Raw genomic sequence first — 14,774 nt, forward strand, 5'->3', positions numbered from 1 at the left:
TCACTAAAGAAAATAAACCAGTAAAGGCAGTTACATACAGAACATGTATATTACAGAGTTACATGGACAGTTGCAGTCATGATGATTTCAATGTAATTTATTTCAAAAAAGAATATTTCAGTTAAATAGAGAAAATAAAACTCATCACTGTTTAACACACATTACAGTGTAACATGGTCAGTTGCATTCCTGGAGATGTCAGCGTATATCTCCTACAACATAACAAAGGAGCTGTCAGCTTCTATATTATGAGGAATAGAATGTTTTAAGAAGTTTACATGCATAAACTCTCTTCCGTGTGTGTGGTTTGTAAATGTCATTGAAAGACATTATTTCATTTTGTTGATATCTGATTGCAATCTGCAATCCCGATACGAAACTGTTTCTGTGACAAAAAGAAGCTTCCCGTTGACAAAGAGCAAGTACTGTCGTGGTCGGAGCAAAGTTAACACTGTGAATACAGACAAAGTTGAAAAATTTAGGCACTTGTCTGTTTCTTTATCTTGCTGTGACGCCACTGTCTAAAGGAGAATTGGAAGCTGGGTCTATATTAACAGGACACAGAGACTTGGCCTCACTATATTAATGCGCACATTCAGAGAAAAAATTCAACGTTCAGATACTGTGTGTCAGACATGTTATACTTACTTTGTTCAAAGACGTTCAAAATAACATCTGATGATAAAATATCAATAACGTTTTGTGCATTGGGATGGTATATATTCTGATTCACGTATAAACACAGTTACATACACAAAACATACATTACAGTGTTACATGGACAGTTGCTGTCCTGGCGATGTCAGCGTATATGTCTTACAACATAACAAAGGAGCTGATGGACTTCTACAGTTACCCAGTCATCACCAACACAAAGGTAGACGTGCTTGAGGAAGTGCCTTTCCCTGCCGTCACCTTCTGCAATCAGAGTCCGTACAACATGAGCAAAGTAAGAGCAGCAGATCCTTATCTTGAGGAATTCTTCAAGAATGTCAGCGTGTTGGGGCGTCTCAGAGGACCCGTAAACTGGAACGACCCTGTGCTTAATCGGCCTACCTTTCGAGAAAGAAAGTCACTTGACTGGTGGAAACAGATACACATGGACCCAAACGAGATGCTAAGTATTTGTTTGATGAATGGTGTTCCATATGAACCATGCCGGTCGGTGATGAAGCCTGTGTTAACCACCTTGGGCTATTGTGCCACTTACAACTGGAATGCTTCTGATGTAGCTACAGTGCGAGTAGCTGGTTCAGATAACAATCTTCACATTTTTGTGAACGTCGATCAGATCAACTATGTGCTTGGTTCTCAACTTTCATCCGGAGCAAAGGTACGTTCGACAATATATTACATGGCAAGGGAAAATATCAAACAAAATTATATTTCTTCAATCATTTCATTTCAATATTGATGGACAATAGAGTACGGTATGAATATAGCACGTGCAAATGATGATTCGGATGTCAGTGATTGATTATCATTAGTATTCAGATGACAAGCATGAATAACTTTGGTTCGGCCAACATAAAGGTACGTTGGACATGGTATGGGGGAAAATGACTAAAGTATATCTCGCGAATCATTTCATTTCAACACTGATAAACTGTAGGCTAAGATATGAATATACCATGTAGTTATGAAGATTCGGATGTCAAGGATTGTTTATCATCAGTTGTCAAAGGACAAATATGAACATTATCTAAAGGTATAACCATTGATTTGGAAGTAATGATTAAGGTAGGGTTGGGTTTTTTTGACAATCAGTGAGTTTTTTCAATGGTGAAAGGTAATCCTGCACGATCCTCGTATCCACCCGGACGTAGCGGGAACCTCCTTCCTGGCAGCTCCGGGTACAACAACTAATGCTGTCATACAGAGATCAACGGTACGCCCAAGATTAGCATGTGCCTACAAACGTCGCTTCTGTTTACACGTTCGAAACTCCCGACAAACCTAATTTGTTGCTTAATCTTTCTGGTGAGAGACTTGGTTTCGTTCAACCCAATTTTATTCAATGTCGTTATTAGGTCTTAGTGTGTCTTTGCATATGTAAGGGCAGGATCGATTTTGTGGTTTCATGTTAATGAAGAGTTGCTGTTAAATCAATCATACCTATGTATTGATGCTCGAAGTCTTTACCATCACAGTGTTTCAATCGACAGGCTTTAGATCTCCACGACAAGCTGTTATTAGACCCTGATGGTTAGCCAAACATTATGAAAAGAATGTAATTCATTTTCTGTTACAGTACCAGTACTTACCCCCGCCCTATCAGGCTTTCAAGAATCGGACATGCGTGGATACATTAGAACCTTCATTTAACAACACCCTGGAGTACTTCAACACATACACATACGAAAACTGCCTTCGAGAGTGTATGACAAAGATAACATACAACATATGTGGTTGTGTCTCGATGTCCGATAACCGTAAGCTCATAAGTCATAAGAATTACAAATCAAACTCAAAATCGCCTAGGTATCTGTGGTTGTATAACCTCATCAGGTATTCGTCTCTTTTCAAATTGCTCTATTTACCTCAGTACATTTGAAGGCTAAAAGTTAAAAGAAACAAAAACAACTAAATAATGTTATAATCAGTACAATACACGTGCAGCATCTTATTTCTGCATGCATAATATTTATTGATGGTCTGACGTTTGTAAAATTTTCAATCGTGTTTATCTATATTTCTAGGAGCCATTGGACAACATTGTTCCATTTATGACCTGACGAAATGCTATTCTCCGACATATGGTATGTACAAAACATATATCCTATATAGCATATGTCATTTATTATCTGCTGTTGACGATATGGGCACGGATAAGGGGAAATCGAAAATAACATATACATGTTTACATAATATATTATAATCATAGTTTGTGTTAGTTGTGTGGGGTTTTTTTGGTCGCTTATTGATGTCTAATGGTTGTATACGCCAGCTTTCATTTGCAAAAGTACGATTTCGTTGCACAGTCAGTTCCAATGTTAAAAATGTCGCCTCTGAAAAATAACTGTGTTGCCGTTTTCACAGCCTCTTTACAACGTTTTACTAAATGGAATGAGATGTGAGACACATACGTATATAGATAATAACATCACCATATGGATAATAAATAAATGAAAATGACATTACTTTAAAATGGATATTCTAGCTATAAAATGAAATCTTGCAGTCATTAATTCGACGGTATGTTCTGAGCATTCTATTTGCATGTCTGAGCATTTTGTAAATATTCGCCCCATGTTTTACACTGCTATTCTGTCATGTTCATCACTGCTGCCATATTTCATCTGATCAAGTGTGCGAAATCAATTGGGTATTTCTGGTCATATTGCAGGATATGTGATGAAGAATGCGACGATTCGGAAACTGTGTAAATGTCAACTACCCTGCTCGTTCGAGGCATATAATGTAAAGGTTTCATCTACAAAATACCCATCAGATGTCTCTGTTCGCATGTTTCTGGATCTTAATATGGCCCAAAGTGAGGAATATATCACGTGAGTACATGTAAAAATATAGTAATCATAAAAACGAAGGTTTGATCATCATTCCCTGTATAACCGGCTTCAGTTTGTGTCCTCTTGACCCTAATGCATCAATCGTTGTTCATGCACCCTGTTGGATCAATGATAATACAATTTGTTTCGAGGAATTAAGACCTTTTGTTTCTGAAGATCTGAGACGATTTCAGAATTGTGGAGCTAGTCGAGCCTGTATGAATGTCCATCCCGGTATTGTCGCTCACAGAACAATTAGCAATGTTAGTGCGTCGTTTATAACTAGAAGGCTACACTCGTGAAAACAACGCACCACAAACTCACTCAATAATATATGTTATTCACAGCTTAATTGTAATCTGTATAATATTGGAATATTGTTTTACTTTTCAAACGCTGCATGTTTCTATGCTGTTGGGCAGGTTTGGAAAGGATCGGATGATCATCGCTTTGAAAGCTTTTGCTATTGTAAAACAAAACCAGGTTCATGAACGTTTCTGATATTGATCAAAAACTGAAACTGACAAACAATGAACAACAATTACATTTTTTGACCGAGACATTGAGCTATCAGTATCTCAGTAACTCTTTACACAGCTAGGATTGGAACACTTGGCCATGCTGGCGGAAACACACGGTGTACACATCAGAGCAGCTAATTCTACCGAATGTAGACTACAGTGTTTTAAGCGATACATCCACTCTGCATTATCACTAGCAGTGGGGTAGGTTTCATTAATCCCAATGAGATACTGAAATGCTACGTACCGAAGGAGCCTGATGGTTTTCACTGTGACTTAGTTCTTGGCTGTACCCTGGGGCGATATTTTGTGAAGGAATATATCTTAGTGCTGGTAATGCATTATGGCACTAATGAAATCAAATGAACTTGAGAAACACAGGCGATGTTACGTCAGATAATTATACTAGTTATACTATAAATATTATATTAGTTTGATTAAATTTCGGCTTAATGAAGTATGTGGTAGTGTAGGAAGTCGTGAATATAGTGTAATAATCGTGTAATTATAGTCCAGGAAGCTTAGAATGATGTCTAGTTTACATCTGACATCTGAATGACTCATGTTTAGCTCTATATACTTTGGCAGTGTAATTAATAGTGCAATGATGGGGAGTATTGAAGCGTTGATTCTTACGTCATCTGTTGACACACGTGTGTCTCGTTCAAAGATCTATGACGGCAGATATGGCTGAAATATTGCAGATGTGACGTTAAATAATAACTCACTCACTCACTCACTCACTATGACAGCAGATCAGAATGTACGTTGTAGTTTATATTTGCCGTCGTTAGGCAAACACAAAGACTTTGTCTCACACCTTTCGAATGTTTTGAGATAAGTTCATTAATTACAGCAAAGACAAAAACTACCATTTCAAGAAAACCCTACCGTGAGCTCTGAATATAAATCAATGCAGTCTACACCTTGAATCCATTGTTGGATGGCAGCTTTTACATGTTTTGCATTTGCCATTGTTAGAAAAAATGTAGTCCTTGTCAAAATACAATAGAACACACTTTGATTCACAACGTTCGAGCGTTTTATGATAAACCTTTCCCAACTACATACATGAATACTGTCATTTCAGAAAGAACCTTCTCGAGATAAGACTTTTCTATGAGGACCTGATCGTCCAGTCGACAGAGCAAAGTCCGAAATATACAACGGAGACTCTGATTGGTGAGTTCACTCATGACATCCAGTGTTTCCAACGGAATTACTTACGAAGTTACATCAGGTAGTTACATATATGACGGTATGATCCTGTTCTTTGCGTATTGTTTGACTGTGTTTGGACAGTCAAACGTATGCCTTTTACGTCAATTTAACTGCGATAGACAGTCTTCAAATTAAAGTATTTTTAGCTCAACACATTGACGTTTTTATGTTGCCAGGAAACCTGGGAGGCCAAATGGGCATCTGTCTCGGAGCTAGTATCTTGACTGTCACAGAACTTGGAGAGTTCCTACTCATTGTCTGTCTGTCCATCTTCAGAAGATGTAAGCGCGGTGACGAAGTCAAACAAATCAAACCTTTGAAGTACTGAAGAATATGCACGTCGTGTTAGTGGATGTTGTCATTGACGACCGGATCGGATTCCCTTTTATATTCTTTCGTTCTTTTCAATTCGATGATTTAGTTTTGGTGTTGTCACCATCGAACATAATATACAAGATATGATATAGTTACGCAGCTAAGAGCATGAAGATCGATAAAGTGACAAACTATGTTGGATGGTGCCAAGGCTTTGATTGTAATTTGTGGTTATAATAGATAACTAGTAGATATAAAAGATATGATTGCTACAGAAATGTTGAGGGCTGGCTGGTTGGATAAAAGAGGGTATTAAGTTATGGTGCTGCTATTGTCAATCTTCGGCTGCATGTTGTAGAGACAGCAAGAGCTAGTAGCTTTCGTGATACTCCATGGCATGCGTGGTCCCAGGATTATTAGTCTTGCTCACAGGTCCAAGTGTGAATATCCATGCATGTTTCTATATCACTATATTTAATGCTTGTTCTAACAGTCGGTTGCGCCCCTGTGTCGGTGGAGGACGGGATTCTGGTGGTTGAGGGCAAGGGTTCCAGGAACAGCGTTCCTTTGCCCAATACACCACTTCGACCCTTACTTCACCTAGACGGGTGGTTGAATGGGCCCGGTTCAACCAATCGGCTGGTCATGCTAAGCCCTGTACATGCATGTTTGTTATACAAAATTTTGATTTTGAAACTATTGAATTTTTGTTAGTTGTCTTAATTTTATGATAATATATTTGCATTTCGATCAAGTAACTATAATTTAGTGTTTTGCCTAGAGTCCTATGTCCAGAAGGCAGTGGCTCATGGGCCAATCTGGTGGATTAATTACTTGTTAATTATTCCGCTTGAGTATATCATCCGGGTATCCTTGGTGCTGCAAGTCGGAAATCCACTTGTTATAAGCATTGTCTTTATGATACTCCGTGGTGGGTAGGGAGCTCGGATGATGAATCAATATATACTCGCCATGGAATACGAAACCCCCTCTAAGAAAACAAAACGTCCTCTTGACAACGATGATGACCAACGACCCTCCACTACAGTTGATTACTGGCCACGTTTCTTGATTGTTGAAACCTTGGATAAGACTCCCTTTAAACTGAATCCTTTTGCCATTTCAAAAGGTGTTTATGGCATAGCAGGAGAAGTGAAGACCGTTAAGCGCTTGCGTTCAGGATCACTTTTAATTGAATGCAACAGGAAAGCACAGGCAACGAACCTGCTATCGACAGATATGTTTGTTGGTGTTCCCGTTCTGGTCTCTGCTCATAGAACCTTAAACACTAGCAAAGGGATTGTACGAGACAGAGATCGTCTCTTTGCAGATATGACGGAGATTGATATCGTATCTGAGATGAAGGACCAAGGAGTGTTATTTGTCAGAAGATTTACCACCCGTAAAATAATGAAACTGTACCAACAAACACTTATCTCTTTCGTTTTCCGCGCCAAATCCTCCAAAATCAATCAAGGCTGGTTATTGCAATGTGAACGTTGATATGTACATTCCCACTCCTCTGCGGTGTTTTAAATGCCAAAAGTATGGACATGGTGTGAATAACTGCACATTGTCTGTTACATGTGCTCACTGTGCTGAGAATACACATGTAACAGAAGATTGTGACAATAGTTATAACAAATGCGCCAACTGCAACGGTAGTCATTCATCTTTTTCTAAAGATTGTCCTATGTGGAAAAAGCAGATGGAAATAAACAGGATTAAATATACCAGAAATATCAGCTTTGCTGAAGCAAAAAAGTTAGTTCTTTCTACAGAACATACTGAAACCTATGCCTCCATCGCCAGCACATCAACCGTACCAACCCATAAAGAAAGTTCTTCAACAACCACTATTCTTACTTCCTCACACTCCTGCCAAACAGACTTGACATGGGTGAACTCTGACGCTCCCAAACGCTTTTCTCCTGATCAGTCTACTCAGACGGAGAAATCACTTCCTGCACAGCAAACCCTCTCGCAGGGACAATCATCTCCTATTCCACCAGCTTCTATTCCACCAACTAGTTCTCAGCGTGAAAGAAAAGAGAAACACACCGGAAAGACCAAAATCAAATCAAGAGCAGAAACTTCAAAAACCAGATCGAGCACCCAAAGGGTCAGATCAGATAAGGATGTATAATAAATTCGGGTCACTAGAGGATATGGATGTGTCTGATAGCATCCACCCAAGGGCACATAGCTTGTCGCCCTCCAAGACAGTGCGGGGTAGATCCCCAATCAACCCACCAAAAAGATAGTTTTTCCAAAATATAATACAGTGGAATTGTAGAGGACTAAGGGTTAATTTTAATGAATTACAGCTATTAGTCCAAGATTTTACACCTTCAGCATTCTGTCTTCAGGAAACCTATCTGAAACAGACAGATACATTTAATTTACGTCAGTTCGATACCTATCATTGTTTTTCACCTCCAGGTGACAGGGCCACCGGCGGCTCTTCAATACTTGTTAAACAGGATGTTATCCATAGTCCTGTGGCACTTACAACTAATCTCCAAGCTGTTGCAGTTAGACTCACGCTTCACGTTACCTTTACATTGTGCTCTCTGTATATTCCGCCTTCTTCAATACTCCAGCAGTCTGATCTTCAAGCCCTCTATGACCAACTTCCGACACCCTGTATTCTAATGGGTGATCTCAATGGTCATAACCCAATCTGGGGTGGTACAAGCACGAACACTAAAGGTAAAATACTGGAAGATTTTATATCCAATAATGACTTGTGTATATATAATGACGATTCCAGCACTTTTTTGCATCCTGCAACCGGCACTTACTCTTCTTTAGATTTGTCTCTTGCAGACTCTAACCTCCTCAATGAATTTCATTGGTCAGTCCACAATGATCTCTGTGGAAGTGACCACTTTCCAACTATCCTATCAGAAATTTATCCCTCTGATTCTACATCTTATACAAGATGGAATTTTTCCAAGGCGGACTGGCCCCTATTTCAAACTTTGTCCACATCTAAACTAAAAACTGAATATTTCAGTGATATAACTGATCCTATTGAGGTTTATTCTGACGTCTTAAATAAAATAGCTGATGAGTGTATACCAAAGTCCTCTACGACTCCCCATGTACGGAAACCATGGTTTAATACAGACTGTAGGCAAGCGAGAAAAGCGCGGAAAAAGGCAGAGCGTTATTTCCGCCATCATCCAACTGTCCATAACCTAAATAAATTTAAAATACTCAATGCAAAGGCGCGTCGTACCTTTAAACAAAACAAACGACAATCTTGGAGAAATTATGTCTCCAAAATTAATTCACGTACGCCAATGTCCAGAGTATGGAACATGGTTCAAAGAATTAAAGGCAAAGGTTCCAAATCTGCTGTTCATCATCTTAAAGATGGTGATAATTTAATTACTGACAAGTCTAAAATTGCAGATAAAATTGGCGAAACTCTTGCCAAAAATTCTTCATCGGCAAATTATGTCCCTGAGTTTCAGAGATACCAGAAACAACAGGAAAAGACTAAACTTAATTTCGAATCAAATAACGGTGAAGATTATAATGAAGTGTTTTCATTATATGAGCTACATACTGCTCTTGAGCAAGCTCATGACACTGCAGCGGGTGATGATCATATCCATAACCAGCTACTGAAACACTTACCTGAACCATGTCTGATGACACTTTTAGATATATTTGACCAAATATGGACGTCCGGAAATTTTCCTCCCTCGTGGCGTAATGCCATTGTAGTACCAATACCAAAACCTGGCAAGGATCATACAGATCCGTCTAATTACAGACCAATATCTCTCACTAGCTGTGTCTGTAAAACCATGGAACGTATGGTGAATAATAGATTAACTTGGTATCTTGAAACCAATAACCTTATAACAAATATTCAATGTGGTTTCAGGAAAAATCGTAGTACCATTGATCATTTGGTACGTTTAGAATCCTTTTGTTAAAAATGCAATCGTAAATAAACAACATGCCGTATCGATATTCTTTGATCTCGAGAAAGCATACGATACCACCTGGAAGCATGGCATTTTGAAGGATTTACATGATTTTGGTTTGAGGGGCGTTTACCTCTTTTTTATATCACAGTTTTTAAGAGGCAGGCAATTTCAAGTCCGAGTGGGTTCTACCCTGTCTGACCATTATAATCAGGATCAGGGTGTCCCTCAAGGCAGTATTTTGTCGGTCACTTTATTTAGTATCAAGATTAACAGTTTGTCAAAGGTTTTAAATGATTCAATTGATGGATCTCTATTTGTGGATGATTTTAATATTTCTTGTCGTGGTAAGAATATGCATACTATTGAACGGCAAATGCAGCTGTGTTTAAATAAAATAAATAAATGGTGTCTTGAAAACGGATTTAAATTTTCTAAATCAAAAACTAATTGTATACATTTTTGTAGAAAATATAAACCGCATAAAGACCCAGAACTGTTTCTCAATGGCACTCCCATCAAAGTTGTAAAGGAGGCCAAGTTCTTGGGTTTAATATTTGATTCTCATTTAACCTTTCTTCCGCATATTAAATCCCCTTAAAACTAAATGCATGAAGGCACTTGATTTATTGAGTGAGTGAGTGAGTTAATATTTAACGTCACATCGGCAATATTTCAGCCATATCGTGACGAGAACATTTTACATTGTAATGGAATATGTATATATTATAAAACCTGTCATCGAAGGACAGTAAAGCAACTAGAGTATCACAGATATATATATGTAAAACTAGTAATTGAATCTAAAACATTTTAACCATAGGGGACAACACAATCTAAAAATGGGCTATAGATCGCTAACAACTGAAGGTAGATCACCATACTAGGGACCATGGGGACTTACAGTACATTTGCTTCCTGCATGGGCCCTAGCTGGATTTATATCATCCCCTCAGCCGTTAGCAATTAAGACATATCTAGCCATACATTAAAATTACAAATATTCTACGATTAAAAAACGGAAAATTTAAATTGACTTTGAATGTTTTGGGACTTACGTACCCTCTCAGGAGGACAATAATTTTACAGTACTTTAACCCCCCCTCGAGGATACAGCCACTAACAATCTATGTTACTAATTCAAACTTCCAATAATAAAATATTTAGCTATTTACAAATCTGTTAACAAATCTAATTCTTTTAAAAGGCAATAACTAAATGAGAACTAACATTATTAAAAGATCTTTCAATGTTTTGACATTAAAATACTTATCCCTTGTGATGGAATATTCAATGCAGTCAAGCAAGACATGCTTGACTGTGATCCTTCATCATCACAAGGATACAAAACGGAGGATCTTCGCCTTTCAATAAATATTCATGAGTATATCTGGTATGGCCAATGCGACATCGTCGCATAATGACCTCTTCAAATCTGGACTGACAACCCAAGTAGGTGTAACCAATATAGGGTTTTATTGCATGTAATTTATTAATACCTACTTGGACGTCCCACTTCTTCTGCATCAGATCACGGATGTAAGTTCTAATGCCAGCTTTATAATCAGAGTATGGAATAAGAAGTGGTGTCACAGATTTGTTGAGTGCTGTCTTGGCAGCAAGATCAGCCATGGTATTCCCAGAAATGCCAACGTGGCTGGGTAACCAACAAAAGACGATGTCGCACTGGCCAGTAGCAAGCTCATTATTCAATTCAATAATTTCTAATAAAAGTGGATGTTTGCAAGAAATATTTTTAATAGCCTGAAGACAAGAAAGAGAATCTGAAAAGATGATATATTGTTGATATTTACGGTGTTTATTAATATATTTAAGAGCTGTTAAGATGGCGTTTGCTTCTGCTGTAAAAATAGAGCTGCTATCTGGTAAACGAGAAGATATTGTTCTGGATCCAATGACAGTGGCACATGCCACCGCGCCACCATCCTTGGATCCATCTGTAAATAAGGATTTATATGTATTATATTGACTTTTTAATTGATGATATTCTTGTTTATACTGTAATTCATTAGTTTCTGCTTTTTTAAATGCTGTTAATGTTAGGTCAACTTGTGGCCTAACCAATTGCCAAGGCGGAGAAGAAAGAAGACGGGAAGGAGCTATATTTTCCAGCTCAATGCCGGCAGCAGAAATGAATGGTTTAATTCTGTGTCCAAGAGGCGGAAGAAGAGAAGACTTTTTGTTGTATAAATCCTCATAGAGAGGATTAAAAACACAATTAAATGCAGGATTTGACTCGTTAGAATATAGTTTAGTTACATACTGCAAGGATAATTTTATACGGCGTTGGTTAAGAGATGACTCATCAGCCTCGACGTAAAGACTGGCAATAGGAGAAGTTCTAAAAGATCCAAGACAAAGCCTTAGACCTTGGTGATGGATAGAATCAAGTAATTTAAGGTTGCTGTTACAGGCTCCACCGTATACAATGGAGCCATAATCAAGTTTTGAACGGATGAGAGATCTGTATAGGTGTAGTAGGGTAGTTTGGTCCCTTCCCCACTTAGAATTTGAAACGACTTTTAACAGATCAAGTGCCTTCAGGCATTTAGCTTTAAGTGACTTAATGTGTGGCAGAAAAGTTAAATGTGAATCAAAAATAAGGCCCAAGAACTTGGCCTCCTTCACAACTTTGATGGGTGTGCCATTTAAAGATAGTTCAGGGTCTTTATGCGGTTTGTATTTACGGCAGAAGTGTATACAATTAGTTTTGGATTTAGAAAATTTAAACCCGTTTTCAAGACACCATTTATTAATTTTGTTTAAACACATCTGCATTTGCCGTTCAATGGTATGCATATTTTTACCACGACAAGAAATATTAAAATCATCCACAAAAAGTGATCCATCAATTGAATCGTTTAAAACCTTTGATAAACTGTTGATCTTGACACTAAACAATGTTACAGACAAAATACTGCCTTGCGGGACACCCTGATCCTGATTATAATGGTCAGACAGGGTTGAACCCACTCGGACTTGAAATTGCCTGTTATTTAAAAAGTTGGATATAAATTGAGGCAAACGGCCGCGTAATCCAAAGGCATGTAAATCCTTTAAAATCCCATGTTTCCATGTCGTGTCGTATGCTTTTTCTAAATCGAAAAAGATCGACACTGCATGCTGTTTATTAATTATGGCATTTTTTACAAAAGCTTCTAAACGCACTAAGTGATCGATGGTACTACGGTTGTTACGGAAACCACATTGTATATTAGTTATCAGGTTGCTGGTTTCCAAGTACCAAACAAGTCGATTGTTGATCATGCGTTCCATGGTTTTGCAAACGCAGCTAGTCAGTGAAATTGGTCTGTAATTGGAAGGATCAGTATGATCACGTCCAGGTTTAGGGATGGGCACAATTATAGCATCGCGCCACGACGAAGGAAATTTTCCAGATGTCCAAATATCATCAAAAATGGATAAGAGAGTCTCTAAACATGCTTCTGGTAAGTGCTTCAGGAGTTGATAATGTATGTTATCAGCCCCTGAAGCAGTATCATGAGCCTGATCAAGTGCAGTATGTAGCTCATGTATCGAAAAGGTTTCATTGTAGTCTTCCCCATTATCTGAATTGAAATTAATAGATTTCTTTTCCTGCTGCCTTTGATAATTTTGGAATGTAGGTACATAATTAGATGAGGAAGAATGTTTGGCCAACGTCTCACCAAGTTTATTTGCAATATCTGATTTATCAGTCAATAAACTGATTCCCATCTTTGAGATGGTGAATGCTAGATTTAGAGCCCTTACCCTTGATTTTCTTGATCATATTCCACACCTTGATATAGGTGTGCGCGTAATTGATTTTTGAGACATAGTTTCGCCAAGAGTGGCGTTTTTTTTGCTTAAAAGTACGACGTGCTTTAGCATTTAAAATTCTAAATTTGTCTAAATTATGGACCATAGGATGGCGACGGAAATAATGCTCAGCTTTCTTCCTTGCCTTCCTTGCCTGTTTGCATTCGTCGTTAAACCATGGCTTTCTATGTGTGGATTGACAGAGGACTTAGGGATACACTCATTGGCTATGTTATGCAGTTCATCAGAAAACATGTTATAGCGTCAGCAACATCAGTGAAAATTTCAGGTTTAAGTTTTTTCAGCACAGAGATTCATATAAAGGCCAATTAGCCTTCTTAAAATTCCATCTGGATGACGGAGGAACATCAGATGGGGTTACAGGTGTTAGAATTGTAGGAAAGTGATCACTTCCACAGAGGTCGTCATGGACGGACCATTCAAATTCATTCAGGAGGTTTGAGTCAGTGAGTGACAAATCAAGATTAGAATATGTACCTGTACCAGGATGTAAATAAGTATGTGAACCATCGTTATAAATGCATAAGTCATTATTTGAAATGAAATCTTCAAGTAACTTACCTTTTTTGCATGTGTGTACACTGCCCCAAAGTGGGTTGTGGCCATTTAAATCGCCCATTATGATACACGGTTTTGGAAGTTGATCATACAGTGCTTGAAGATCAGTTAGTTGAAGCGTCGACGATGGAGGAATGTAAAGAGAGCACACGGTAAAAACAATGTGCAGAGTTATCCGAATTGCGACAGCCTGAAGATTGGTATGAATTAAAACAGGGCTGTGGATCACACCCTGTTTTACAAAAATAGAAGATCCACCAGTTGCTTTTGTCCCTGGTGGAGAGAATGAATGGTAAGCATTGTACTGACGTAAGTGAAAGTTGTCAGTTTCTTTTAAATACGTCTCCTGTAGACATATTGCTGACGGCTTATAATCTTGTATTAATAAGTGTAAATCATTAACATTGGTCCTGAGACCTCTGCAATTCCACTGAATTAGTGAACTGGAAATGCTCATCATATAGGTGGATGCACGGGAGATCTATTTTTCCCTTTTCTAGGCGACTTACTTCTGTTGCGCCGATGGGAGAGAGGAGAGACTTCCATGTCCTCCAAAGATTGAAATCTGTTATGTATCTGTACAGGGCCACGCTGACCCTTCGGTATACGATCTGAATTATCATGTTTTGTATTATTCTTCTTCACAACAGGAGATGGTTGTGATATCAACGTTGGAGCCAATGGTGACGTTGAAACCACTGTAGAGTGATTTTCAGTCTGGGATGAAGCAGAACATGATGATTGTTGATGACGTTTAGCCTGCACTGGAGTCGAGGACTCAAGCCACGTGTATTCAGTCTGGCAAGCAACCGAATGGCATGAAACAGGTCTAGAAACAAGAACATTTGGAACCGAGGCAGAAG

The 14,774-nt window shown here is 38.4% G+C and overlaps 1 protein-coding gene across 1 annotated transcript in view; it reads left to right on the plus strand.

The window, feature by feature from the left end:
* LOC124285539 (acid-sensing ion channel 4-A-like) overlaps positions 1-14,774 on the plus strand; it is a 55,557-nt gene that overhangs the window by 13,877 nt on the left and 26,906 nt on the right. Inside the window, exons 4-7 of the mRNA XM_046721780.1 lie at positions 772-1,333; positions 2,252-2,337; positions 5,121-5,212; positions 5,428-5,572. Of these exons, the coding sequence (XP_046577736.1) occupies positions 772-1,333; positions 2,252-2,337; positions 5,121-5,212; positions 5,428-5,572 (885 nt within the window). The remainder of the gene's footprint in view (positions 1-771; positions 1,334-2,251; positions 2,338-5,120; positions 5,213-5,427; positions 5,573-14,774) is intronic.

This window comes from Haliotis rubra, unplaced genomic scaffold (assembly GCF_003918875.1).
Source record: "Haliotis rubra isolate DU_JTF1 unplaced genomic scaffold, ASM391887v1 Scf362, whole genome shotgun sequence".
NCBI classification, from domain to species: domain Eukaryota; kingdom Metazoa; phylum Mollusca; class Gastropoda; order Lepetellida; family Haliotidae; genus Haliotis; species Haliotis rubra.